Here is a 27,179-nt window from a genome sequence, read left to right on the forward strand (position 1 = left end):
AATAATTTATAGTGTGCTTGAGGACAAGAGTTTTATATATCACTTCTGTATTTTTAGCTCTTGTGATTGACAGCAGCTTAAAAAGACAGTTGAACTGGAATGGGAAAGAAGTTGAAAAAGTCTTAATACCAGTTAGGCAGGATATAACTCAGACATCTAACACGTACTTCTGTGGCTGATTGATCAGTCAAATTGCCAGGGTATGAGATTGTACCAAAATAAGACTGAAAGGTAGCATGACAGTTTTTCAGTACACTGGATTCTCAAAGCTTTAAGTATGGTATTTCAAAGGAAGGAATTCAAGGAGAGTATTTGACTTGTTTTACCAGTGGGTGTTCTTTAACAAATGCAGGTATAGTTATCTATGTACAGCATTACACGTGAAAGATAACGCTGTAAATTATTTTTCCCATAAGCCTGCTATAAATTTATATTCAGTATTATGCCAGCAAGAGTTTAAAAGTATAAACACATGCATATGTATGTATACACACATATACACAGCAATTGAGTTAAATTTTTAGAATTTCTCCTCCTATCATATACTACTGCTTTTAAACAACTAATTGCTTAGTATATGATTCCTTTTAGTAATAGGTACATGTGTAAGCCAAGTAGTTAGTATTGTTTTTACCTTGCGGAGAAAATAGAGCTGTCAGGTTGCCAAGTTACTCCTTTTCTAGTAACGCCCTGGAAAGATGGGAGATAAAAGATAAAGAAAAATTGGGAGCAAATACAAAGTATCTCTGTCCTATTGGTTAAGTTTTCATAATACTTTTCAAAAAAGCATTCTTTTAATAATGTTCAATATGCTGCACAAATAATTGCCATTTCTGTGGCAAGGGTGTAGGGCAGCAGGAATCTCCTTCTCTTATATTTTTTTTTGGAATGAATAGGGCAGCAGGAATCTCCTTCTCTTATATTTTTTTTTAAATGAAATACATTCACTCTGCCTTTATTCACACCATCTACTTCTCAAACTGCTTAATATTTCCAGGACATTTTGGTATTACTTAAGATTTTCATTCAAACAAAGATCTCATTCGCAAGCTGGTAATACAAGTAGTAAATATTTTCTTTTAACTAAGTACAGTGTTCCTGGAGATGTTTTGTGTCTTAAACATCCCACTTGGATTCTGTTAGTAGGTTAGAATGTATGTTAGAGCTTAGGCACAAACTATTTGAGATTAATTTTTATGTCTTTATTTGATATAGGCCTTAGCTTATGTAAGAGGCATGTTCTCTTCAGATTTGTGTGCACTACTTGATGTCGCTTCTCTGAACAGAAGCACTATGACCTTGAATGAGCCCTAAGCAGTCCATAAAATGTCACAGATACATGCTCTTTGTCTCCACTGCTGTTCGTATAACATATCCGTTTGGTGTCTTAAACTCCTAAAAACATGAAATCCAACTCTTATTTTTTTCTTCATATAAATGGACTAGATGACCTTAAAGGTCCCTTCAGACCCAAACGATTCTGTGATTCTAAATGTAAATCATAAAAACTTCTGTGAAGAAATAACGTATTTCTTTTTTCTTTGTCTTTTTTTATTCTCAGCTATCTATCAAATCTATGCTGCCAGTTTGCAGCATAGATAATTTTACTTTCCCGTTAGCTTTCTTGATCAGCAGTTTAGTATTTTGTTTCCTTTTTTGCTGTATGTATCACAGTTTTTACTTTTTTTATCCTTTGGGGAGGTTTTCACTTGCAGTTTTTATCGATGTGCAAGATTTTGTTCGATCCCTCTTTTAGTACAAAACATTTTCATTTTGCTTCTTCAGAACAAGGCCAGTTGCATTTGAGGGAAAATGCATAATCGCTGTTTGAATCCCAGAAGACAGTCCTTTGCATTTTGACCTTATTTTGCTTCAAATATTGGATAATGTCTCCTTTATAGTTGCTCCAGTGAAAGGAACCAGTGCAACCTTCTTGTTTCAATGGTGTGTTCATCAATCCATTTCCACTGTCCTGTTTCAGAAGTAGTTAGCATGAACACTACTCTGGCCATAAAATGTCACATATGTGGTGATAATCTACTGCAAAACTGGGATAAAAATCAAATCTATCATTATGTGAAAAGGTGGGAGACTAGGAAAAAAACTCAGAAAAGAGAATTTGAAGGCAGAAAGGCATATTCCAGGTTTGAAGATGACTTTTCTTTAGTGTCCAGGCCACTAAGCATAACACTTAATGTACGTTATTAAGTGTAATACTTAATAAGCAGCAAAAATTGGCTTCTGAAGTGATTTTGCCTTCAAATATTTTATGCTTGTATCTTCCAACTGACTGAATGAGTAACTGCTTTTATAGCAGTTATGTAATGTTACTCATTTATTTCTAAATTTTGGTCAGGAGATCACCACCAAAAGTGCTTCTCCTTTGTAAAAATATCTTCATTATTAATATTTGCTGCTCTCAGATTTCTGAAGTTCATTTTCCTTTCTTATGTTTTATAAGTATCAAAGAAAAAAACAGTTCTCTCACTTCTAATTGACTGTTGTCCTGGCAATAAAGCATACTCTGAAGAGTTAGTTGCACACTCACCTCAGTTTAAGAGAGCACAGTTTGAATAGGGATGCATTCCTGAAATAGGACAATTGCATCTGGTAGTAGCATTGTTTAATGCTCACTTTGTTTTCAAGTATGCTTCAGCCATGAGTTTTTTAACAACCACATTTAAGTATTCCGTTTTAGTTTAATGATAGCAGTACTGTCTGTTCTTTAGATTAGATTTAATACAACTTCTTCAACGAAACCATTGCATATCATTATTTTTCCTATTTTCCTCATTTAACCTTATGTATACTGCATAGTGAAATAAGCAAAAATTAATACATTTTACAGTGTTATTACACCACTTTGAGGCTTAATTATTCTTACTTCATTTTACATATTTAGCTGCAGATACTCTTCAATGCAATATTGCACTTCTCACCTTAAAAGAGTATTGTAGGCACGGGAGACCATGCAAACCACTGCAGTTACAAATCTGTTTAAAAGTAGTGCTTAGAATATTTGAGAGACCATTCAAAAGTCATATATATACACAATGAGTATTGTACAGAACTCAGAGAATACAATTACTAACGTAGAAGGTAACCAGTATAAATCTGGTGAGTACAATCTGAAAAGAGGATTTAGCCATTGCAACGTGTACTAAACCTTGTGAGGGAATAAGATATTTCTTGCCACTTAAATGTTTAGCAGTATAAAATTTTAAGTAACACTGATGTGAAACAGTAGTGTGCTGTATTGAAGGGCTAGATTCAGTGCCAATCACCTGTTCTACCTCTTAGGTAAATCACACTTAGAAAAAGCAGCTACATCCCACAGAATAAAGTGTCTTCATATTAATACTGAAGTTTTACATAGAGATTACATGCGTTACATGCTTGCTCACTTATAGTGCGTGCAGCACCTCATAAACAGATCTGGCATTTATGAGACAATTAGAGGAACAGAGTTCCTGAAGTGTTAACTGCCACTCTGCTTTGTATATTCTGCTTCCTTCATTACAGCTTGGCAAAATCATTCCCTTTCCTGTACCTTGGTCCTCCGTGTCTGTGTATGTGTTTGGGTTTCTGCTGGTGGTTCCACATTCTGCATGCTTTCTTAAAAGCAGAGCAGTATGCTCTCCCGTAAATGATGAAGATTATGGGTTAGCCTCCTACAATCTCTGTATATTGAGAAATGGGCTCTTTCTGTTGGCGATAAATCATGTTTTGGTGTCATTGTTCTGAATTGTTCTTCATGTTGTACAACTGAGTTGAAATGTACTCACATAAGAGTTAGCTTTTCATATTGGGTTGGAAACTCTTCATCTTTGTGTAGCAATTTGTTTTATTATAACCAACGGCTTCTAATTGTACCTCCCATAATGAAGAGCTGACTTAATACTCTGTGCTAATCTTGTTATGACTTTTTAAAGGTAAGTAATTTATCTCACCATTCCTAATAATCATGGTAAAGTGTTAAAGGGATTTTGTTTTGTTTTGGGTTTCTTTATTATTATTATTTGTCACTCGAGATTTTCACTTGTAGCATAAACTTTTCTTTCTTTTTGTATTTTTCTTGTAACTTTTTTTTGACTGATTTTTGTTTGCAGCAAAACATATCATGTAGACTTTTATAAATCCAATTTAGTGCAGTCATTAATTTCATTCTTCAGAGCAATTGTGGTTGATAGAAATTGTCAGCAGGTTTCTTTATTTTACCATTCCCTTAATTTAGTTTTGAGTACCTTTTTTTGTGTTCAGTTTAATGCCTCAGCCTATGGGAGAAGGCTTACTCTACATTCTAGCATGATAAAATTATATCTCAAAGAACATAAAGTCCAATTTTCAACTTGCTTTAAAAGAAATTTAAAAAGTAATGTGAGTTGACTGTTTTAGGTTTGGTTACATTCTGCCTGAACTACGCAGGGGAATGGTACTGAATGACAGCCCGCTGTATCTTCTGCCACGTAACACTGTGAGCTAAGAGGTGGTAGAGTGGATAAACAATAAAGCTACACTTTCCCTGTGTAAGGAGAGGCAGCCACAGCCTATTATTTCTGTGACTGCTTGTCAATGAAAGTAATTATAGCAGATAACAGTCTAACTGATCATTTGCCCCACTCAGTTATGGTACTATGTGCAATGTGTTATGAATTCTTTACTTTGCAGTAGCTGTGAAAATAATACTTTATTTTTTGTAAATGTCACAAATGAAGTATTAAAACAAATAATGAGTATTATAAAAGACACTTAAAGCATATAACTCCATTGATACAAAGCTCCATTACAGTTAAAACTCTGTGTGTTAGAAAACTTGTGTGTTTTATTCAAAATCGTATTTTACTGCAGTTTAATTTTAAAATAGTGTTTAGGATTTCAATGTGCAATTCATATTAAACAAGCAAATATTACTTAATAATTATGATGTCAGTTATGTTAAAACATGGTTTGTATTCTGCAGCTGTGAGCATAGGTTGGGAAACAATCAAGTCTAGCTGGTCAAGCCTTTTATTTTATTGTCATGGATTCCTCTTCCACAGCTGCTTTTAAAATTTGTGGGAAGCAAATAATTTCTCATACTGCATGTGTTGCCCATCAGGTGAGTGATAAAATGTAAACTTTAGGTCGGTTGTAAGAAATCAAAAAGTACATTTAAATTTGTCACTGAAGTCCTCTGTGTGCACAGAATTAAAAAAAAATGACCTGTGGGCAGCTGTATGAAGCCAGCTGTCTTTTGTTACCATTGTCATTCAGACACTGTAAGAGCAAAACTTTGTCAGCACGTATTTTATATTAGAAGATTTGATCTGCAAATCTCAGCTGCTCTGTTCATTATAAATCTCTTGTTTTTGTCCATACACTAGCTCCACTATAGGTTGGAAGGGCTTAAAGATGAACTCAGGAGGAATAGAGGCTACAACTCGAGAGTAACTATTACTGCTCAAAGGAGCTGTTTTCCATTCGCAAACATTGCTTTGCGCTATGGGTTTGGGCTCCTTCTGTTCCTCCACTTTGTTGAAGACTCTCTCTTGACTTCCATTTTACTTCTTTAGCACTGTCTTTGTCTGCTAACATTTTTCCTCCTTCTCTAGTAGCTTTAATCTGTGTCCTTTGGATCACATATTTTACTTAGTTTATTTTTGTAGATTGTTTCAAAGTTTGTGTTTTATATTTTTGTTTTTATGCCTTTTTTTCTTTAGGACTATGTTATCTCACTGAGTTTCATTCTGCAGTTTGCCGAATTGCTTGGTTATTTTTCAGCAGGCACATTCCTCGTTTTCTCTTTTCATATGGTTTGCAGTGAGAAATAAGAGAGCCTCTTCCATTCTATACAGTAGTCCTACACACATAGGCCTATGTCTCCTTCGGCATACACTGTCTTTTGGCTTGCCACGTCCCATCCTGCTTCTCTATTTTTCTCTCTCACTCTGTGCCTCTCTCTGTTGTGCTTCCTGTCTGATCATTATACCATCCTTTTGGTCCAGAATTGTCCTTTGGTAAATTACAGATAAATATTTACTTCTTCCAACAAGAGTCCATGTCATGCCTTCGAAATTTGGTAGAACAACTCTGGGCCAAATTTGGGCATCATTAATATTTTGTTTGCAGTTTTCTCGTGTAGTATTTTTGGTGGGAAGGAGGGAGGTTTTGGTTTTGGTTTGTTGTGGTTTTTTTTTAGACGAGAGTTTTTTTCAGGAAAGGACACCATAATCCACTCTAAGTTGCAACATTACTTTCCATAAGTTATTCCATTATAATAAGTAGACTGTGTTGCGCTGTAGAATCCAGTTTTTTATGTGAATATACATTTGGGGCAAGCTGCTGTGGAACAGAAGAAAGAGGTTTAGAAATGGGCACAGCTCTTTTCAGTCTTAAATGGCTGTTTCGTAATGAAGACAGCCTTTAAGGGGCTGAGTGTGTATCATTCCTCATTAACTGTCAGACCATACATATTCACATTCAAAACAAGTGTTCTTCAACTGCAAATTCCAAGTGTAGTCTGAAAATAATCTGGATCCATTCCTTCATTTTCCAGCAAACACAAAAGTTTGGCAAGGAAAATTGCACCCTCAAGTGTCACCTGTGCTATTCCACTTCTTTCACTATTTGTACTTGGTTTTACTTTATTATTCCTCTCATAGAAATTTAGCAATGTAGCTGTCACTAAAGTAAAAACAAGAAGGATTCAGTTCATACTCTTTAGTGGTTCGTCTCCCTGTGAAGTTTGTGTAAGTTTGTATGCAGCTGGGGGTTTGTCCGCAAGAAGAGCTTCTTATTCAGGTGTCACCAGCCCGGTCAGCTGGCCTGCCGTAAGGCAGATGGCTGTTCAAATTAATCTGTCTAAAAACTTTGCATACAATGTTAGTATATTATGTGGTATCTTTCCAAACCTGAGCTGACACTTCAGTGAAGTTCAAATTGTGCTGTGTTCACAGAGCCGATACTCTTCAAAAACATATTTTTTTAAATCTGCATGATAGCCAGATGGAACTCTGAATACCCATGTGAATAGAATATTAGGCCAGTGTGAATCCTCCGATTTCTCTGCAGTCAGTCATATCTATCTGGAATAGCACAGTGGCAGTAAGCATTCAGGGAGGGGACTTATGGAGAATCTAGCTGTCATTCTCGCACCATTACGTTTTAAAGTAGAATTGCACTGTGCAATTCATACTGAACATAACATTTCTTTTAACCAAGCAGAAACAAGTATATTTATCTGGCTCCAGAGAGGAGCTGCCTATACAGCTGTGAGATGCCTATGCAATTTGAAGGATTACTGAATATTTTAAGAATCAGTTTAATTCTATAAAATACCTATACATTACCTATAGTGGAATTTTTACACTGGCCATGATAATAGTTATTTAAGCATTTTGTCTAGTCATAAAACAGAAGACAGATTCAGAATTACTGTAATGACAGTTGTACACGAAAATGTGGGTTTTTCTCCAGTTAAAACTGGAGCTTAACAAATAATTTTGATCACTGTGCTCTTTGAGTTTACTCTATTATCTGCCCTTAGGCCATCTTGGGTTTTTCTTGGAGGGGAAGTTTAAATTGCTTATATTAGATTCTGATCAGCAGCTAGTACACTTGTGCTTAAACTTACTTACTGCTTGTAGAGTAAGGACAAATGTTGCTGAGAATATGTACAGCCTCTGTCTTATGTCCCAGGAGCTTGCCCATTTTATCTCTGTATTTTGCATTCCTGTTAACTTCTGTAGCTCATAGACTCTGTGCTCTCTCTGCAGGTCCAGTCTAGGTGCAGCAGCAAGGAGAACATTCTCCGAGCAAGTAAGTACTGAAACTTCATAGCTGTGTTGTGCAACTAACACTGTCCACAAGACAGCAAATTATAGTCAGGTGAGAAGGATAAGGCCAAGATGAAGGGGGTTGACAAAAGAAATTTAATATCTTAAGGCAATGGGTTTCAGTCCAAAGAGAAAATAAAAGTGTGTGTAGCTTATAGTGTTCATGTATTAATTGACAGTGACCTTTTAATTATTCTTCTCATGTTGTTTTTCTGATGACACTGATGTCCCTGTTGTTTATGATGATGTATTAATGTAAGTGATGCTGTGTGTGGAAGTGTGTGCAAGGACAGAAAGAATCAACGCTCAAAGGTGATAAAAATCTCGAGTTGAAAATACACAATTTTTATTTTCATACCTGAATGTGAAATTTAGTGCAGAAATTCCGTTGGAGTACCTAAAACCCAATCAAATAATGAAAAGGTTAAGAATTCAGACTTGAGCCAAATAACCTGTTCTCTAATGAGGAAAATGCCTTTCCTTTCCATTTTATGGGAATCTTTTCTAGTTCAAAAATTTGTTCAACCATAAATATATATATATATATAAAACAACATACATAGGAAGTTGTTTTGGTGATAGGAGAGAGGGCTATTAGGAATTCACTACATTACACAACCAATTGACTTAGCTGCTTCAGTGCTAGAGAACTGTTTTGTCTTGTAAAATGCTGTTTGATGTAGGTAGTCACCTGGTAGTTGTGATGGATACTTGGTTTAATGTATCTATATGATGCACTGAAACTGAAATTTAGCAAAAAAAAATCCATAAAAGATGAGTAGTTACACATGCATCTTTAGTTTTTCATTCATTACAGTTATTCATTTAAGTGCTAAACCTGACGGGGCCCTTTGTTCTGAGTATGTGTTTTCTTGCCTTCTCTCGTATAAATAATGTGTGTTACTTTTGAAACAAAGTTTCCATGTCAGAAATCAGGGTCTTTAATCTGTTTTCAAGAGGCTTTCTTACTGGATTTTACCAGAACCTTTGCTGTAAACAAATGACATGGATTAGACACGGAGCTACAAATCTGATGATGTACTCTGGGCAATGTTCATGAATGCTTATTCAGAACCTCTGAATTCATTCACGAAGGCTTAAAAAGGTCAAATGTTATTTTCTCAAGTATTAAGCAGTGAGTTTAAGATAAGAGTAGAATATAAACATGTTCAGTGGGAAAGACTATAGTTTCTAAAGAGATAAGTGCTTCTGTAGAGATGAAATTCTCTCTAAAAATAAACGTGAGGATTTTTTTAGACATCATTTATAAAATAGTACTTATCAAAAGCACTGTAGTAGTAACTAGTGTAAAATAATGCATATTTTTCTCTTATGAAACTGAAGTTTTTAATCCTGTAGGCACTACAGAGAAACAATAGGAAAGGAGTTTGATTTCTGTTTTGCTTTGCGTATTACTAGAGTATTCCTACTGAAAAATGTTAACCAGTGTCCTTCTTGAGGTCACTGCAAAAGTAACGCCTTCTATTTATTTCCGTGGAACAGATATAAGAGCATAATACAGCATATTCTCAGCTACAAAGCACTATTTTTCAAGGTAATCACCATCATTGGCTCTACATTTTCACCACAGTCGTAGTGGAATATTGGTGGGAACGTTCAACCACTACTGCCAGACCACTACCATCTGCCTCTGAGAATGCAGGCAGAATAAAATTGGAAGCATTGCTTTTGTAGCAGCCTTCACACATTATTGCCAAGCAGAGTTTCTTTCAGTGACATTTATTCTGGGAAAGGTCTGGGAGCTTGAACACTTTTTTTTGTTTGTTTCTTTGTTTGTTTCTGTGCCTCAGAAATGCTTTATTTTCATTTCCCTCGTTTTAATGAGATTTCTAACACAATACAGGCATAAGAATGCAAAACATAAGATTGCTGTTGAATCCAGGAATGCAGCCTTTCCACTAGTTACACTTGCCTCTTACAATACTTTAATTTGGATCAATTCTCAGTAGTTTGCTTGTCAAGAAACTTACGTTTACGGGTGTGAAAAATCTAAATATAGTTAAATCATATTTATTCATCTGTTTCTCACTTCCTCAGTATGACAACTACTATGTTAGGGAATGGAATTAAATGAGTTAGAAATTATTTGTGCCTGACAAATTCACAGCACCTGCTTTTATCATCCCATTATCTTCTAAATAGCTACAAAGAAATTGTTTCAGTAATTTCTTCCGGAATCTTTCCTGGGACTTGAATTAAGTCAGCAGTTTTATTTGTCTACACTTCTTCCTCAGAAAGATTGTAACCATTGTTAATGGCAAAAAAATGAATTAACAAAGTCTCCCACATAGCAGATTTGAACAAGCATGTGTCAGCGCTGAAAGATGTTTTGTATGAAGAGACATTACTGATTCAGCAAACTTTATTTTTCTTTCTGAAGGAAAAAATAAGATTGCATGGTTGTTTTACAGAAGACCGCACTTACAGCAATCATCTGGTTTTTGTTGTTGTTTTTTTTTACACAGAATGAGAAGGAACATACAGGAGAAAATGGGATAGGTAGGAAGCTATTGCAAAGCAATCTCATGTCATTAAAAACTGCTTTCTGTATTTTTTTAATGCTATATTAAAAGTTATTTTGTTTCAGAAATAGTTTGAATTAGCTACTGCACTAATTAGGATAGTACTGGATGGAAATGAGTTAAAAGCAAGTGAGTAGAGAGGGAAGAAACTGGGAAGATATTAAGGATGATCAAAGTGGGAACAGAAATACATGAGATAAAAATTGTCAGTTAAGGAGTTCAAAAGGACTGAAAAATGGCAGACAAATAACTTACAGATCCTATGAGCATGCTGAGGAGTGTCAGTGGTAAAGCCAAGTGAAATCAATCACAAACCATAAATTAGTGTATAAAATGTCTATTAGAATTGCAGACAGCCTTCCTACTGTGAGAAACTCTACTGAAAATGTCTTCAGCATACAGCTGGGCACGGTACCTCAGGATGCTTAAATGTCCCTTTGTTGTTCTTATTGCCTGTATAGGGAAGGTGGCCAAGTGCTAATGATATTTAGATTAGTTTTTACATATATTTCTTACCACATCTTGCACTGCTCTGAAGCAGTTCCAACTAAAGTCCCTATTATACTTCTCATAGTTAGAGCTCCATAATTCAGTTTTGTTGTCTTTGAGCTGCTGGTTTCTTGGACTTTTCTTACTCTTTCAACAGCTCTTTCAATAAGATTTCTGTAGAATCACCTTTTTTTTCTGATTTCTTCTGCTGTTCTATAGAGTTTTGTCCTTAATCGCCTTTCTTTAAACTTTTAGACATTGCTATGACATATCTAACACAAATTCAGCTACTCTTTATGTGGAAATCTCTCTACTCTATAAAGTTGTGTTTTGCATGTCTCTAACATTGATTCCTAGCCAAACCCCCAGTAAGTTTTACCAGTCACTATGGACCAAACACAGTCCCCCTTAGCACTCCACCCTGATATTACCTGAGCTTCATCTATGTTGTACACCTTGCTCTGTTTTCCTACAGACTGTGCCTATTTCTATTAGTGTCTTTCTGTGTAAATCTTGAGATCGGACTTTTCCTCTCAATCTGAAGTTATTCTCAAGGTTCTCCCTTTGTATTTCCCGGTCATCCCATCTGGCTCACAGAAATACTGTCATGGTTTTATGATTTTTGGCATTGGTATTATTCCACATCATAACATCATGTATTGTAGTAAGAGTTAAAGAGTTAATGCTCCAGCTCCGTGGATCATCGATAGTTGCAGGTGTACCTGTCTCAGAAGAGAAGAAGAACTCCATTCCCCAGAGGACTGTGCGATGCTTTGCATTTTTATGTGTTTACACTCAGAGGGAACAATAAAAACTGTCTGCGGTCATGGGACGCTCTCTTTCCTTTGGGATGGACTCAGCAGTGGGTGCTCGCTGCCGTCCGCCTTCAGCGTTAGCGTAAGGCCTTCGGTTTATCGGACACTCTCTCTTGCTCATTTTATTTGATTTATTAGCTTCAAGTCCAATTATATTGTATTATATTGTGTTATTTTGCTTTCTGATATCTTATTTAGTAAATTAGCTTTCCTCCTCAGATTGTTGCCGCTGTTTTGTTCCTAGGCCCATCTCCCTTTTCCCTTTCCCCCTTCCCCTTTCCGGGGGCGTGGGTCTGCGAGTCCCCCACACCAATTGTCACAGAACCAGGCCGAACCTGCCCGTAAACCATTGACAAATACTCTCTTGTTACAGGCAGATCCATTCAAGATATTTCTACAAATGTCATTTTCTTAATCTTTTGCCTTATATCTTTCACTCTTGTTTGTGCATTACTGCAATAGTTCCTTCTCTTTTGTTGCTCATCAGAATCCTTCAAAGCTTGTTCTTTGTTTATTCTCTCTCAGCATCAGGAAGGCTGAGGAACCCTGCTGGCTTCATTTTCAAACTTTTTTCACATTTTCTTCCTTATACTTGAGGAAAGCAAATTTTATCGATCAATCCTTCTATCTTCACTCACATCAGAATTTAAACATCATTTTGCTTGCAGTCACTGTGGTGACTACAAAATCTTGCCAATGGATAGGATGCCCGCTGACTTGAAATGCTGTCTGTTGTTATGACTCCCATCTTAATCTTACATTTCAAGCTCACTGGAACAAGGTCCATTTTTATGTTTTGTTTGTGCACAGCACACAGCATATTAATGTGTTTGTGAAGCATGATTATACATATATTACTAGTAGTAATGATCTGTGTTAAATCAGTAAAATCCCCCTAGATTTCTGGGTTGTCAGTGTTTTAAAGACAGTACTAAAAATCTTTATTTACACATGTTGGAACAACATCAACTGCTTTAAATTTCCAGCCTTTATATGCTGACAGTGATAATGTCTCTTTTCTTCGTTAATTTTCACCATTTGGACCTGATTCAGTTGCTTATTTTATCTGGGTTTAGTCATAGCTGGGGAAGAAATATTATTTGTGTTTAAGATGTGATATACAGAATCTTCTGCATACCATTGGAGTCAAAGGTGTAGCATATTAATATTCTCTCCAAAGACGTTATTGTAGGTTTTGATTGGGAAATGGAGAAAAAGAACACATAATGGAACTCAACTGTGGAAGAAGTCTTGGAAGAACGAATTAATTTTTTCTGGAGCAGTAGAACAGATTTATCTTCAGATTATCATCCGCAGTGTTAGATACTGCATCCACATTGAAATGTTTCTGTTTCTGATTAACTGATCCTTTAACGCTTATCAAGACTTCTGGTGTATATTTCATGGCAAGAAAGGACATACACTTTTATAAATGGTTTCTCTGCTAACTGCTTTTTGTTTTAAGTCTCCTTTTTGATGCAGTACCTTTCCAGCATCTGTCATAAATGTAATAAGTGAATGAATTTACCCCAAAGTGCTTGATGTATTTCAGCAAAGCGATTTAAATGAACATCACTGTTTACATCTACGCATAGAAGCATATGTAACCATGGTGCTCTCTTTGCAGGTCACAGTGCTGTTGACATTACCAAGGTAGCAAGAAGACACCGCATGTCTCCATTCCCATTAACATCTATGGATAAGGCCTTCATTACAGTTCTGGAAATGACCCCAGTGCTTGGAACAGAAATCATTAATTACAGAGGTACTGTATATGTAGTTGGGTTTTTTTGTGAGAAGTATGGTAACTGTTCCGCATTTTTACAGTCTTCCTTTGTTCTTGTCCTTCTAGTAGTTTTTGTGAGAGATCTGAGACTGATCCTCTCCAGCAGAAATTATTTTAGGAAATGACAATAACAGGAGTAGAACTCTCCTTTCAAAGTCAGGAGAAGGTGGACTAAGCTCAATCCCGCCTCCTGAAGGAATCTGTAATTGAATTGTAATGAAATCTGTGAATAAATTTTCTTAGTCTGTGGCATATGCAACAAAGCTAAAACCAAGAAGCCAGAATTTGCCTTAGTGGTGGATGTAACACTGGACTTCTGTAGATGCCAACTGGCTCCAGATTGAACTGTGATGATTCGCTCTGTTTTCTCACTGGAAGAGTCTTACTTACCACTTTCTAGTCTGACATTAATGAAATACAAATCAGACTGAAGTTTGTAGGGACAGGGAAACCTACGGTGATTCTTCCTGTTTTTCCAAAGGTGTGGTGATGAGCAAAAAGTTAGTGGCACCACAAGCCTAAAGAATGAAAGGTCATCAGTAGATTCCAGGTATCAGAGAGGTACAAATGGTTCCTAATTTGCATATTGTCTTCTGCCTTGCAAGTTCAAAGATCACATATCCTTTACCAAATCTTTGTGCTGCTACAAGCTTTTGAGATGTCTTCATATTGACGGACTGATTTAGTGTATGCACTTGGAGAAGATACTGCATATACTGCATTCAGAATAGCACCAAAATTGGACCAACAAGGAATATGCATATTACACACTGCTCTTTCATAATGGTATGCAGTTTAGAATGCCTGGGCATATCTATTTGACCTTTGTGGTTAGTTGTCTGTATACTAAGCCTGATCTTGAGGCTGCTTTTAGATGACAAGTGTATACATGCATTTCTTGTGGAAGATGACTGTGAATGTAGGTAGGATTCAAAGTTTTAATGCCTTACAGACTGCCAGTTTCAGTCCTGATGTCACCTGGATCCTTATTTTGTTCTGATTTTTTTGAGCTTCTTGTTAAAACCTACTTTCATTGAGAGTGATGCAAGAAAGGAATGATGCTGCTGTAAAATAAAACTGTTCCTCATACCAGTTCTTTTCTGTTGTAACATGCAGCGTGAAGTCTACTACCTTTATTAATTTTTAAGAACATTCATCCATTACTTATGATCCGGGAATTTTCTTCATCGATGTATACTGAATGTTATAAAAAAAATATAGAGGAAATATAAAAAGTCTTAGTAAACCAGGATTGCTTATTAAAAGAGTTAGTCACTTACAGGCCAAACTTACTTTTTTTTTTTTCATTAGATTTAAAAGCAGCATTTTGTGGACAACATAATGAGTCACAGAATTAGGTACACTTATTTAAGAAGTACACATATGAAAAGGCATTTGTTGTATATAAACCAACATGGGACTTAGTCTATTAGGATAATAGCAGCATAATTTGATGATATGTAGGCAACAAAATGTAATGGAACATTGGTGGGAAGGTTCAACCTTTACTGCCATACCACCAACATCCACCTCTAATGTCATGATTTGAAAAAGTGCATTTCACATCTTCATTTCTGTTTAGAATCAGAAAAATGAGGTCATCTCATGAAGCAGCTTGATGACATCAAAACATTTCAAAATGTTTTGTGAATTACAATTAAAATTAAGTCCAATGGGGTATTTCCTAAATGATTGTTTGTTTAAAGGGAAGTAAAGAAGTGCTTCAGATTGTCCTTTAGTTGCTGACTAGCTTCATTTTAAATGCCTAGGGCTCTAGCAAGTAGTTCTTACATTTTTCTCTGCTTAATGACATTCATTCCCACTACTGCCTGGCCATTTATTCACTTCAGATATTGCATGGCAGAATGCCAGGAACATACTGTCCAAATTTGCTCTGATTGGTGTGATTTTGCACGCAGATGAGAAGTAAAATGAAGATACAATGTGCCTACTAAAATTAGAAGCATCACTTTTGTATGAGATTCTGTGTGTCTATGAGCAGAGGTTGTTTTTACCAGGCCTCTGAAAGCTGCCTTTTCTGTGCTATAATTTTAATGTCTGCGTGTTTCTTTCAGTGCAAATGTTCAAGCTTTCAGTGAGCTGAACTGAATAACTTCCATATTGTTTATCACGGTGATAAACAGAAGTGATAATAGCAATCACAAAAATGTTTTACTAGTTGCTGTAATATGTTTTACTAGAATTTTCATAGTAAGTTGTATTTCAAAAATGCAACATAAATATTTGCTTGAGGCAAAATAGTTGATACATGAGGGCAATAATGTTAGAGTTCCTGTAATTATAAATAACTGCTTACTAAATCACATTGAGTTCATAAGTAAAGTAAAATACCACTTCAGTGCAGCTGAACATTTCCAAAACACGTTTAGGTGCACTTCCTGGCAAAATACGTCTGTTTACTTTGAGACCCAGCTAGGTCTCCTGCCTTCCTAGCAAATGTTAGGACATAGATATTCCTGTCAGGCTGCAAAACAAGAAACATTTTTTATTCAAATCTCTTGTTTTATCTGGTATCCTACAAAGTGCTTATCCACACACGTTCACCTGGCAGAGGTACTTTTCTGAGTACTTCTGAGTGAAAGCTTCCTCTTGTTCCTTCACACTGTCAGGTGGATTTTGACTTCCCATACCGCAACATGCTCCTGAGAGCAGTGGCCTCTGTTATAGAGGAGCTTCTTCTGTTTAAACATACTGGAATCCAGCTGATTAGAGTAGTTCTGAATGTAATGTAATAAATCCTCTTTACCACCCTCCCAATGCATGAAGGGATAAGATAGATACATATTTTCCACTCCATTCCACATCATTCAAAGAAAGCTCTTGCTCACAGTGAAAAAGCAAACAGGTAAAGTGCACTGGACTGAGGGGGAAGTATTTTGGGTCGGTCTCTATAGTGAGGCAGAGCCATATTACAGCTCATCAGCCTCGGTTGCTAAGTGATGGGAAAGAGTATGTTTGAAACAGCTATTAAAATATCTATAAGTACTACAGCATAAATTTACATAAATAATCCTGACATTTACGTTCACTCATTTTGTATTAGTCAGAAAAGTTATCAGCAATTAGGCAAAGCTCATCTATTGCAAAGCTCCTTTTTCAATTTACTGAAACATGTCCATTGTTTATGTGCTATCCTCTGGTCTTATTCTATTACCTTTCATGTTTTGCACAGAAACTTAAAATATAGAACCACATGTAATTTTAAGAGCTTTCAGGATAAATAATATATTTTTTTCTGTCTGATCCCACATCAGAGCTATTACCTCTGTGTTTGCTTACTTGGCTTTCAGATCAAATGTCAACAGTTTTGCCATAATGGATCTTTTATTGCTGCTCCTATGAAAAGATCCCAGTTTGTTGGATTTTTTTCATTTATGCAGAGGTCTGGACAGAAATCAAGAACCTAAGAGATCTACTCATGAGATCTCTCACATACACATATGTTTCATCCAGAGCACACTGCTGTCACTCGGTTTTCTTTTTCACTTGTTTTAATGACCTGGAGCGTGGTCTTTTCTCTTTCTTCCTTTATAGATGGAATGGGCCGAGTCCTTGCTCAAGACGTATATGCAAAAGATAATCTACCACCATTTCCAGCATCTGTAAAAGATGGCTACGCTGTCAGAGGTAAAGTCTCTTTTCCTAAACACACAGTATAGGGCCAGGAAAACAACATTTCAACATGTGTCTTTAGTTCATTTTCATGTTTTGTCATTCAAGCAGCACTAGTATTTTGGATCCAGCTATGGGTGTTTTGCTTGAGATTTGATCCAGCTCATTGCTGGAGTCACTGCTATGTACAACACAGCTGGTGTGAAGGAAGTTCAGTGCAGATCTTTTAAGTGGATACATGAACGAGTGTACATCTGTGTGCTCATGGACATAAACCTTTGTTGCTAGTGAGTTCCTCAGAAACACAATTCCATGAAAGTAACAGCACATCTGTTTCTGAATAACTGATTCTTCTATTTCTCTGATGTTGATTTCTTCAGAAATTTCTTATTGTAGCTGGCACTTCATCAAACTATTACAGATCGAGCTTTCTATTTGTGAATTGTCTAATGACTGCCTTAGAAAATTTTGAAAAATATATATCAGAGTGTTATCTTCAGCATTTCAATAGAAAAAGTAATTTGTACTTCAGAAAAAAATCAGTTACTGCATCTAAATGAGCAGTAGGGTTTTAAGGAGCAGGCAGGGAGCTGTTTCCCCTAAGAACTGAATCTATCTCTGCTTTGCCAGCAGGTGCTTTTGAGCAACCTGCTTCTCTGTGCATCTTTTTTAATAATAATTATTATTTTTTTCCCTTTGTAAAGGATGACTAAAGATACTTACTTAAGTATCTGTAGAGAGAAATTAAAATATATATGAATGTGATTGAACATTATCCTCATAGTGACTTCCTTGTGGTAGGTGTTGAATCATTGTAACACCATGCTGAAATTCAGAGGCAGTAACCATCTTTCTTTTAAAGGCATTCAAATGTCCTTTTTGTTACTGACAGCTGAAACAATGGAAAGCAGCTGTCCATGGAACAGACTGCCAGCCCAGGCAATGGATGAAGTCCAGTAAGCTTTCCCATGGACATTATAAGAAAATTAACTTTCAGGTCTGCAAGACAGCTTTGACTGGAGCTGTCTGTTATGCGTGTGAGTAAGAGACAGGCAGTCCAAAATGGCCAGTAATTGTGTCAAGAGAGTGCAGATGTAGCCAGAGAAATACAGGTAATGTAGTACTGAGGAAAGATGAGGGGAAGCTCTGAGTAGCATTCTGCTGACAAGGGTCTTGGGAACAAGAGAATTCTGTCTTGCAACTTGATTGATACAAGGTAAGGGAAAACAAAAGTATTGCCTCAGTATATGCGCCGAATGATCAGAATAGTTGTGAGCTCCATTCTTTACAACTGTGACAGACGAGGCCCTAATTTTGGTGGTGGATTCAAATAGAATAACAATATTATTGTTCTTGTAGATTTATTATCTCAGGACATGATAAAAAAAGCTTATAGACAGAGATTATAAAGGATTAGCCCAAAAACCTTGTCCTGTTTTTCAGGTTGTGTCAGTTTTATATCATCTGAAACCTTGTTTCCTCATCATTATTAATTAGGGAATAAAATCTAATTCAGTAATATTTTATCAAGTTTAAAATAATGTAGCCATTAAGGATCTTTTCACTCCTTTTGGAGCATCACCCCAGTGCAATTTTTAGGTTTGACTACTGTATTCAGTAGTATTACATTCAAAGACAAGTAGTGGAAGAGTCTCTCCAATTGCCTGGAGAAAAAAAAAAAAAAAGAAGGCCATGTAGACAGGTATGAGAGAGCCAGAAAAATTTCCTCATTACAAAGAAGATTTGCTGTTTTACAGAAAAGTTTCATTTAGTTAAGAATATAGTTCAGTTGTAATGCCATGCTGTCTACATGATTCTGTATATTTAGCAAAAAAAGAGCTAATAAACTTGAAAAATCAAATAACAGTTAATTTTTAAAAATCTCTGAACCATTTCACAAAGAAAGCAGTACTGCTAGCATCAACTGCTTAGAAATCACAGGTTGGAGATTCCTATGTTTTATGTGTTCTGCATTCTTAGGTTATGCTCGTTCATATTTTAAAGATTTGCTACAACTAGAACTAGAAACATCCTTCGTTTATAATGGAAACAGACTTTTTATAGTCTTCTGGTTCTAGTGCTGGAGCCTTCAAAGGAAATATCACTAATGCAACTTCACTGTAAGACCTTTGAGGCAGGCAGAAGCTTGAACTTTGCTACTAATCATGCCTTTAGTGTCCTCATAAAAATACAGATTTTACTAAACTAGAAGTCCTAAAGACTTTCAATTGTTAAATCAATCATCTCTGACTTCTGACTTTCAAAATGTCTTCAACAAAGAGTTTAAGGCAATCACTTCAATACTGCTTCCTGAAATCACAAAAATAAATAAATAAATAAATAGATAGATAGATAGATAGATAGATAAATAAATAAATAAATAAGAAGTACAGTACACAGATTTCTAATGCAGGATTCCAAGTTATATTATCTTATCCCCATTGCCATTCAGAAAATCCAGTCAATGTAGGCTGCAACCACTGCACCTGCCTATGTTTTCCTCCGAAAGCAGAAATAGAATCTAGAAATGTCAATAAAGTAGATAATAGACTGACAAATTATGTGATTCCCATGTGTTGGTTTCATGTAGAGGAAATTTTGCTCACAACAGGACATTTTTATACATGTAAGCTCATGAACTCCCTTAGATCTTTGTTATTAATATAATTTCTCCTCATCTCTTGATCCTGATTCCAGATCATGAAAAAACTTTCTGTTAAAAATACTATGGCATCTGTAATTTTCAAAATAATAAGCCATGACTTAAAATCTAAAATCTTTGCAAAACTTCAATAAATTCTGTTAGAATGAAACTGAAAAACTCAGTCTTAGATCACTCTCTAGCTCTCATGCTCTTAATTTCTAATACTGTCATTTGTTTTGGTTCAACCTTTACCATTTGTATTGTCCATCTTAACAGCTGCTGATGGCCCAGGGGATCGATTCATCATAGGGGAATCCCAGGCTGGAGAGCAGGTGAGTACAATTTCTTTTCCCATTTTTCTTTTTAGTGTATTTTTCTCTTGTAAGGTATTGCTTTGTATTTTTACAAGCCTCTCTAGGGCTTCAAAACTCAGTATTCTTGGAGGTGGTGGGAAGTAGGACACAGCTGTAAATCCTCCTGCTGTGTGCCTTGGGACATGATTTCAAACAGTGAGGTAGTACGGTTACATAAGGAGCTAACAAGGATATCCGAAAATACTTCAGAGCATTGTGCTGACATGTCTTATAGGAGCACATACAATAATGTTCTGCCCTAGAACAAGGTTAGAGGACATAAGGTTTCTTGTGGTATTGCAGTTCCTAACCAGAGAGAAGCAAGATTTAACCCTTTCTTGCTGACAGATTGTGAAATGGACATCAGCCCAGAAACTGTTTCCATGAAATGCTTGCATATTTCACACTAATTCTGGCAAGCAGAATAGTATTTAGAATTTTGTAGGAAGCCTTTTAAGAAAAGTAACAATCTGAAGCATCGGAAGCTTGATTTGCCTCACAGGGAAGCCCAGCAGCATAGCTTGCAGTGTTGTTCCTTTTCTGTTTGTTTAAAGAGTCCTTGTGCTCTTTAGCAGAAAAATGGATTGAGTTTAAGAGAAAGTAGGAGTAGTACCCGTTCGTGACCTGCTGTGTCATATAAATATTCATAAGTAGAGACTTTGATTCTCTGCCAAACTCAAGAGTACATTTGGTAAAATTTCTACACTAATACTAAGATGATTGATAGAAAAAAGAACAAGTCATTTTCTACCACTTTTATTATTGTCCATTTAATTATATCTGCTACCTTCTGTTCAAGAGAGCATGGGTTAATTTAAAATGTTTCTCCAGCTGTTTCAGGTCCCAGCTTATAATTCTGTTCAAAATCTAATGTATGTGAAATGATGGATAAATGGAGTAAGCAGGAGGCAAACGAAGGACAAGCTTTGATGAGGATTTTACACTGTGACCTGTAAAACTGCTAAACCTCAAGTTTTTTTTCTAAAACTGCTAAGTCTCGTGTAAAATAGTTGCATTTCAAACAGTTGTTTCAGGTCTTAGAGGCATTACTTGTTGCAGGATTGTACCTTTTTTTAATGGAGTTGAACTGCCTGTGTATGCATAACAAATGCAACATTTGACTTTGCTAATCATGGTAGAAATAATAATGTGCGTGATAGACAGATGCTTCATCTCCCATCCCTCCTCATGAATTTTACTTTAGTGGCATAAGCATTATCTCAATAATACTCACATGAACTTGAATTAATGAATCTCTATACAAAATATGTAAGATTACTTAAAATAGTAGTAATATGTAGATTAGTGATTCCAGTATTTTATATCTGCCTTGAATTTTTAGTCTTTCTGTCTATATTTTCAAACGTTAGTCTAAAATACAGGGACTTGTCAACTATGTCTACAACCTTTTCATTATAAAACATCAAAACCAGCAGAGCAATCATCTTCTGTGTTATCATTTATATCATCATTTACCTGTCATCAGTATTCTTATTTTGATAGTTAAAAATCATTAGAGGACAGTAGTGCTTACTAGAGTACTGGTGAAGCTGTGTGGGCTGAGAACTGCCCACAGGTCTGAGGGGTTTTGATGTCCTAACCAGTTCAGCAGGTTTGTAGAAAGGATGGAAGTGCAAATGGAAGATTGTTTCCCTCCTACAAAATTCAGTACCTCACAAATATGTATCTACAGGGACAGTCTGTCCTACCAGATTAATCGGAGTGGAGGGCATGCAGAGAGAGAACAGTTCTGGAAATCCCAGCGGCAAGTAAGAAAAACGAGGCTGTTGACCTCTGAATAATTGGTCAGAGGTTTTCTCTTGGGCCAACACATCTTCATGTTCATCTCCTTCCCAAGAAACGATTTATAGCCATGGAAGTCTCCTCAGTCTTATTTCACCCTTCAGTCACTCTCAGCAGCAACATAGTGCTTTTCATGTTACAGACCAATTAACTGAGTGATTCACAGCAGGGAGATCAAAATAGGTTTAGATTTGTCTCATCCTGTAGGGAGAAAAAGGTTATGTAAATGCTACTTAGAGAGGAAGAAAATGGGGCTGAAAACTACAGTGTCCTTATAGCCAAGCTGGACGTTCCTGTACCAATCTGTGAATTGTATATTATTTTTTTCTCAATTCCATTTCCAGATGGTCATGCTTATATTAACAGACATTTTTTATTTAGCATTGAAGGAAACTTTCAGACACAACCATGCTTTGGAGAGGTTAGGGCACATTTGAGAGCACTAGGCAAGAGCCATCAGCACAGACTGTGAAAAACTGGACCACAGGGAGCAATGATTTTCTTCCTATAGAGTTGAATAGATGGGGATTAAAATTTCCTGGAAGACCGAAGATGTTTTTAAGAGGAGCTGTGACTAACCATAATGGTTGGATGGAAACAGACATTTTTCACCTTTCCATTAACTTGACCCTTTTTACAGAAAGGAGCATGGGTCATTGTAAATCTTGCAGGAGAGATGTAATATTGTGCAAGAGAAAATGCCTGAGATGAGGCTATGCTTGACAGATTGTTTCTGGTTTTAGTCAGTGATAAAACATAAAATGCATTATCAGCGATGAAGGTGAAGGGTAGAATCCTGTACTGCCCTATTGCAGGTAAGTGTGAGAATCTCAATGACCTTTAAAAGAGCTTCTGTGAGATTGTTGTGCATTAATATGCTTTCTGAGAAGTAATAATTTCTTTACAGTGTCTAGCACAAAAGGGGAAAACGACCCTGTCTTTTCTCCTGTCTTTTCCTTATAAATTTCACCTGATCAAATTCCCAAAGGACAAAAAGGAAATGAAATATAGGAGGAACACAACTGATTATAAAAACAAATGTTACCATATCATAAATTTGTTTAAACACTTTACATCATTACACCTCAAAAAATTAACTGCTTCATATGGTAATAAATATCCAGGCTTTTGGATTTTACTGTGCATTTTATCACCACAAGCACTATTTTCTGTCAGAGTCTCATGCGTGCATTTTATTTGTTCTTCAGGCTGAAAAACTGTATTTTAAATGGGTGAATTTTTAATTCAAAACACTTCTCCTTTAAAATTTGCTGCTGAAAGATTGATTATTTAGTAAGTTCAAAACAATATTACTTATCTGTAATGTATCTGCAAGTATATGCAAAAGTGCTCCCACGCTCCCAAGGCATAAGCTTTGCTTTTTGCAACATTTGTTTTCTTAAAAATCAAATCACCACACCGTACAGGACACTTAGACTTAAGGATATTCAGTGTAAATAATTGCATCTCAGCTATTCATCAGTAGCTCTTTTCAAAATCTGTGATGAGAATTCTATATGGAAAAATTAAAAAAAAAAAAGTATTTTTTTTAACCTCATTTATGTTAGATACCAACTCTAAGATAACATCAGCCTTGTCCAGAAAGCACATAAACCATGGCATGTTGCAACTGTGAACTCTTTTTTCAGTTTATCTTAGCACTTTATGTTCTACTCAAAGGATGTTAGATTTTCTTTACACTTAGAAAAAGGCCAGTATTCAGTCAAATCCAAGCACAGTGGTTCCTTGGGATATATAGAGCATTACAGTCATAAATTAGGTACAAGCCATTTACAACCTTTTCCTGGTGCCTTTGTGCCAAAGAACAAAATACAGCAGCCTTTGAAATACACACATTCCAAAGGAATATTCACATTTCAGACATTACTGCTGTGCTGAAACGGAGTAGAATGATGGACAAGGCAAACACAGCTATGCACATTTGAAGCTTCCTGTCAAAAGTCATAGAGTCACATATTACTGCTATGCATGAGGAAATAATAGTGCTTGGGCATTACTACTTAGAAGTCTATGGGTAGCTATCAAATATGTGCTAATCACACTCAATCTGAGAAAGCCTGGATGCACTCCAGTGTTGTGTTTAGAATACAGAGTCGATCTGTACAGGAATTATAAATGTGACATGCACAGAATGTGTTGGAATGATCACAGCTGTGTGCATCATGTACACTAACCACACTAAAGCCCAAATAAGTTGGCCTTACTGAGGCACTGTGTGGAGCAAGCGTTACATTCCAGCAATAAAATCTCAGTTCTTATACAGCTTCTCTAGTTGAGCTTTATCACAAAAATTTTTGTTTTCCTTATTTATTTCTCATATGCTTGTGGGCAAATTACAGTTTTACTCTGGACTTTGAACGTTTGTATTAAAATAGGCTCCCTGGTGTGAAATGTTATTAAAACCACATCACTTGCTTTATCCTATTGTTCTGGTATTTTTGTATTCTTTATATTCTTCTGCTGAAACTTTGATGTGCTGTGTCTTTACGTAATCATAGAGCATTATATATTTTAGTCTTTGCTAAAGCGACCTTTGCAAAAATAGATAGTCTATGTGAAGTAATATGGAACTGCCTCTCATTATGAGGAAAGCTGCTTAAAAATCAAGCAGCAGGTTATATCAGAAAACATACAGATTTAGGAAGGGACCTACAATGACCATCTAGTCCAGCTGCTTGATCTTTTCAGGTCTAACTGAAAGCTACAGCATGTTATAAAGGACATCATCCAAATGCCCCTTGAATACTGACAGGTTTGAGACATCAACCATGTCTCTAGGAAGTCTGTTCCAGTGTCTGAACACTCTTACAGTAAAGTTTTCCCTGCTATCCAGCCTGAACATTCCCTGGTGCAGCTCTGTGCTCTTCACTCATGTTCTGTCACTGAGTAGTGGGGAGGAAAAATTGTTGCCTTCCTCTCCATTTCCTCTCACCCAGGACAATCTCCATAGTTTTTCTGGGGACTGAGGTTAGGCCAACAGGTCTGTAGTTTCCTGGATCTTGTCTTATTGTATCCTACCTTCTTGTATGTCAAAATAACAACAGCTTCCAGTCACACAACACATAAAAAAGTATAAAAGAAATTAAATACTAAGGACCAGAATATTTTCCAGAAGTAAAATAACTATCTAAAGAGATGTAGTAGCTTTTTGCTCATGTAACTTTCTAAAGGTCTCCCATCTAAATGTAACACTTCTGAGCCAATCAGAATATCTGCATATTGCTTTATCTGAAAGTTATTCTTGTGATAGGAATCTATCTGTAAGGAAAAACTGAAGCTACCTGATATGTGACTTAAAAGCCAGTTTCTAATGGTTTTCAAACATGTTGGAGTTTGCTCCTGTCAATATCACTAGCAGTATAATGAGATTCGTGCCATATCAAAGAGTTTTATTCTTTCAGATCACCTTCATAATTTTCATATCATTTAAGATTTTTGTGTTCGAAACTAAATCGTTTTATTTTGTTTTTCAGCCAACTCAAACTGTGATGCCAGGTCAGGTAATGCGAGTTACAACCGGTGCTCCAATCCCTTGTGGTGCTGATGCAGTGGTGCAAGTGGAAGATACAGAACTCATCAGGGAATCAGATGATGTGAGTCATAAGTTAAAACTCATTTTGCTTTTGGGTGCAGCAGCATGTCGCTCATGATGCAATCCAGTAAATATGAAAATAGTCCTGTGGATCTGTTGATCGTAGAAGTTCAAGGAGTTTCACATCAGTTCCTAGTAGCAATTCTGCCTTTTTAAATGATAGTAGCACTGCCACAGACCTGTCTGTCCTGACCTTGATTTTTCTTCGTGGTTGTTATCTGCCAGTGCCAAAGTTGCTAGTGCTAAACATGACTGAATGAAAGGCAAATGCCTCTCAGAGATCCATAGAATCTTAGAATCATAGAATCACCAAGGTTGGAAAAGACCTCCAAGATCATCCAATCCAACCATCAATGTACCACCAATATTTCCCAGTAAACCATGTCCCTTAGTACAACATCTAAACAATCCTTCAGCACCTCCAGGGTCAGTGACTCCACCACCTCCCTGGGCAGCCAGTTCCAGCATCTGACCACTCTTTTTGGAGAAGTACTATTTCCTAATGTCCATCCTGAATCTCCCCCGGTGCAACTTGAGGCCATTTTATGTAGTCCTATCACTAATTACATGGGAGAAGTGGACAAACCTCATCTCACCACAACCTCCTTCAGGTAGTTTTAAGTCTCCCCTGATCCTCTTCTTCTCCAGACTAAATAATCCCAGTTCCCTCAACCACTCCTCATAAGGCCTCTGCTCCAGACCCCTCACCAGCTACTGCCATACTGCCAATGTCCACCTCTGATGTCACAGTACTATAGCACTAATTGTGTACACATAGTTGTCTTAAAGCAAAATGCCTTTTATTGATGGAGTACAGGCAATGTCTGTAGACAGCTCTATCCCAGTTTGCCTTAGACTACCTAAATATTGTTCTCTCTTTCCATGTGTTCACAGAACTCTTTCTGAGACATTACCTTCACTTAGCCAGCTGTGATTTCAGGACACTGTTGTCATGTTTGCCATCATCTGACAGTTTTACCAGCAAGCAGATATCTCTTCTTTACACAAATTCCAAGTTCAGTTTTGGAATGAAATGTGTGCGTGGTTCTCTGCGCATATCAGCCTTTGCTCTGCTGCTGTTCTGACAAGCTGCTTCACTTCAGCATAGCTTCCTGCTAGCATTGCAGATGGAGCTGGCATGTAAGCACATGAATTTGAGCATTTACAGCTGAGGAAGACAGCAAAAACTGAAAGATATTCTCAAGACTTTATTTCATGCCTACTTACTGTAAATACAAAGATTTTTACATCTGATGAAGTCTGCAAGCTGTCTAGTCTGGCCTTCTTCCTAACACAGAATTTCTTGAGTCAGACCTGCTGTGAGTTTCCAGATGTAGATCTGTAAACTGTATTGTATTACCACATGCTAATAATTCCATTTCCTTTACTGAACAAGTTCTGTGTGGCCGTTGCCCACCTTATCATGACAAGATTATAACGTGATAACATGTTATTTCCTACTTTCTCCTTGGATGACTGTCATCCTAAATTCCACTCTTCAAGTGCATGTTCTCTGCTGGAATAGATTATATGACTGTGTGCATAAACCCTGTATTTCACAGCAAATGGTCAGCCAACTTCACTGTTCTTTTCCCACCTTTGAGTGTGAGGTAGAATTCTTCATTTTTTTCTTTTCCTTGAATCTCCTACTCTGCTAATCCTGTAAGTAGTACAGTTTAGTTAACA

General features: G+C 36.5%; 1 protein-coding gene across 9 annotated transcripts in view; it reads left to right on the forward strand.

The window, feature by feature from the left end:
• Positions 1 to 27,179, forward strand: part of GPHN (gephyrin) — a 254,833-nt gene that overhangs the window by 199,504 nt on the left and 28,150 nt on the right. For all 9 annotated transcript variants that reach the window (XM_065754106.1, XM_065754037.1, XM_065754055.1 and 6 more), the window contains 5 exons: positions 7,755 to 7,797; positions 13,289 to 13,426; positions 17,003 to 17,095; positions 20,001 to 20,056; positions 25,375 to 25,494. In XM_065754106.1, the coding sequence (XP_065610178.1) occupies positions 7,755 to 7,797; positions 13,289 to 13,426; positions 17,003 to 17,095; positions 20,001 to 20,056; positions 25,375 to 25,494 (450 nt within the window). The remainder of the gene's footprint in view (positions 1 to 7,754; positions 7,798 to 13,288; positions 13,427 to 17,002; positions 17,096 to 20,000; positions 20,057 to 25,374; positions 25,495 to 27,179) is intronic.

The sequence above is a fragment of the Cyrtonyx montezumae genome, unplaced genomic scaffold (assembly GCF_038088225.1).
Source record: "Cyrtonyx montezumae isolate F1298 unplaced genomic scaffold, pur_monq_1.0 scaffold_10, whole genome shotgun sequence".
Lineage (NCBI taxonomy): Eukaryota > Metazoa > Chordata > Aves > Galliformes > Odontophoridae > Cyrtonyx > Cyrtonyx montezumae.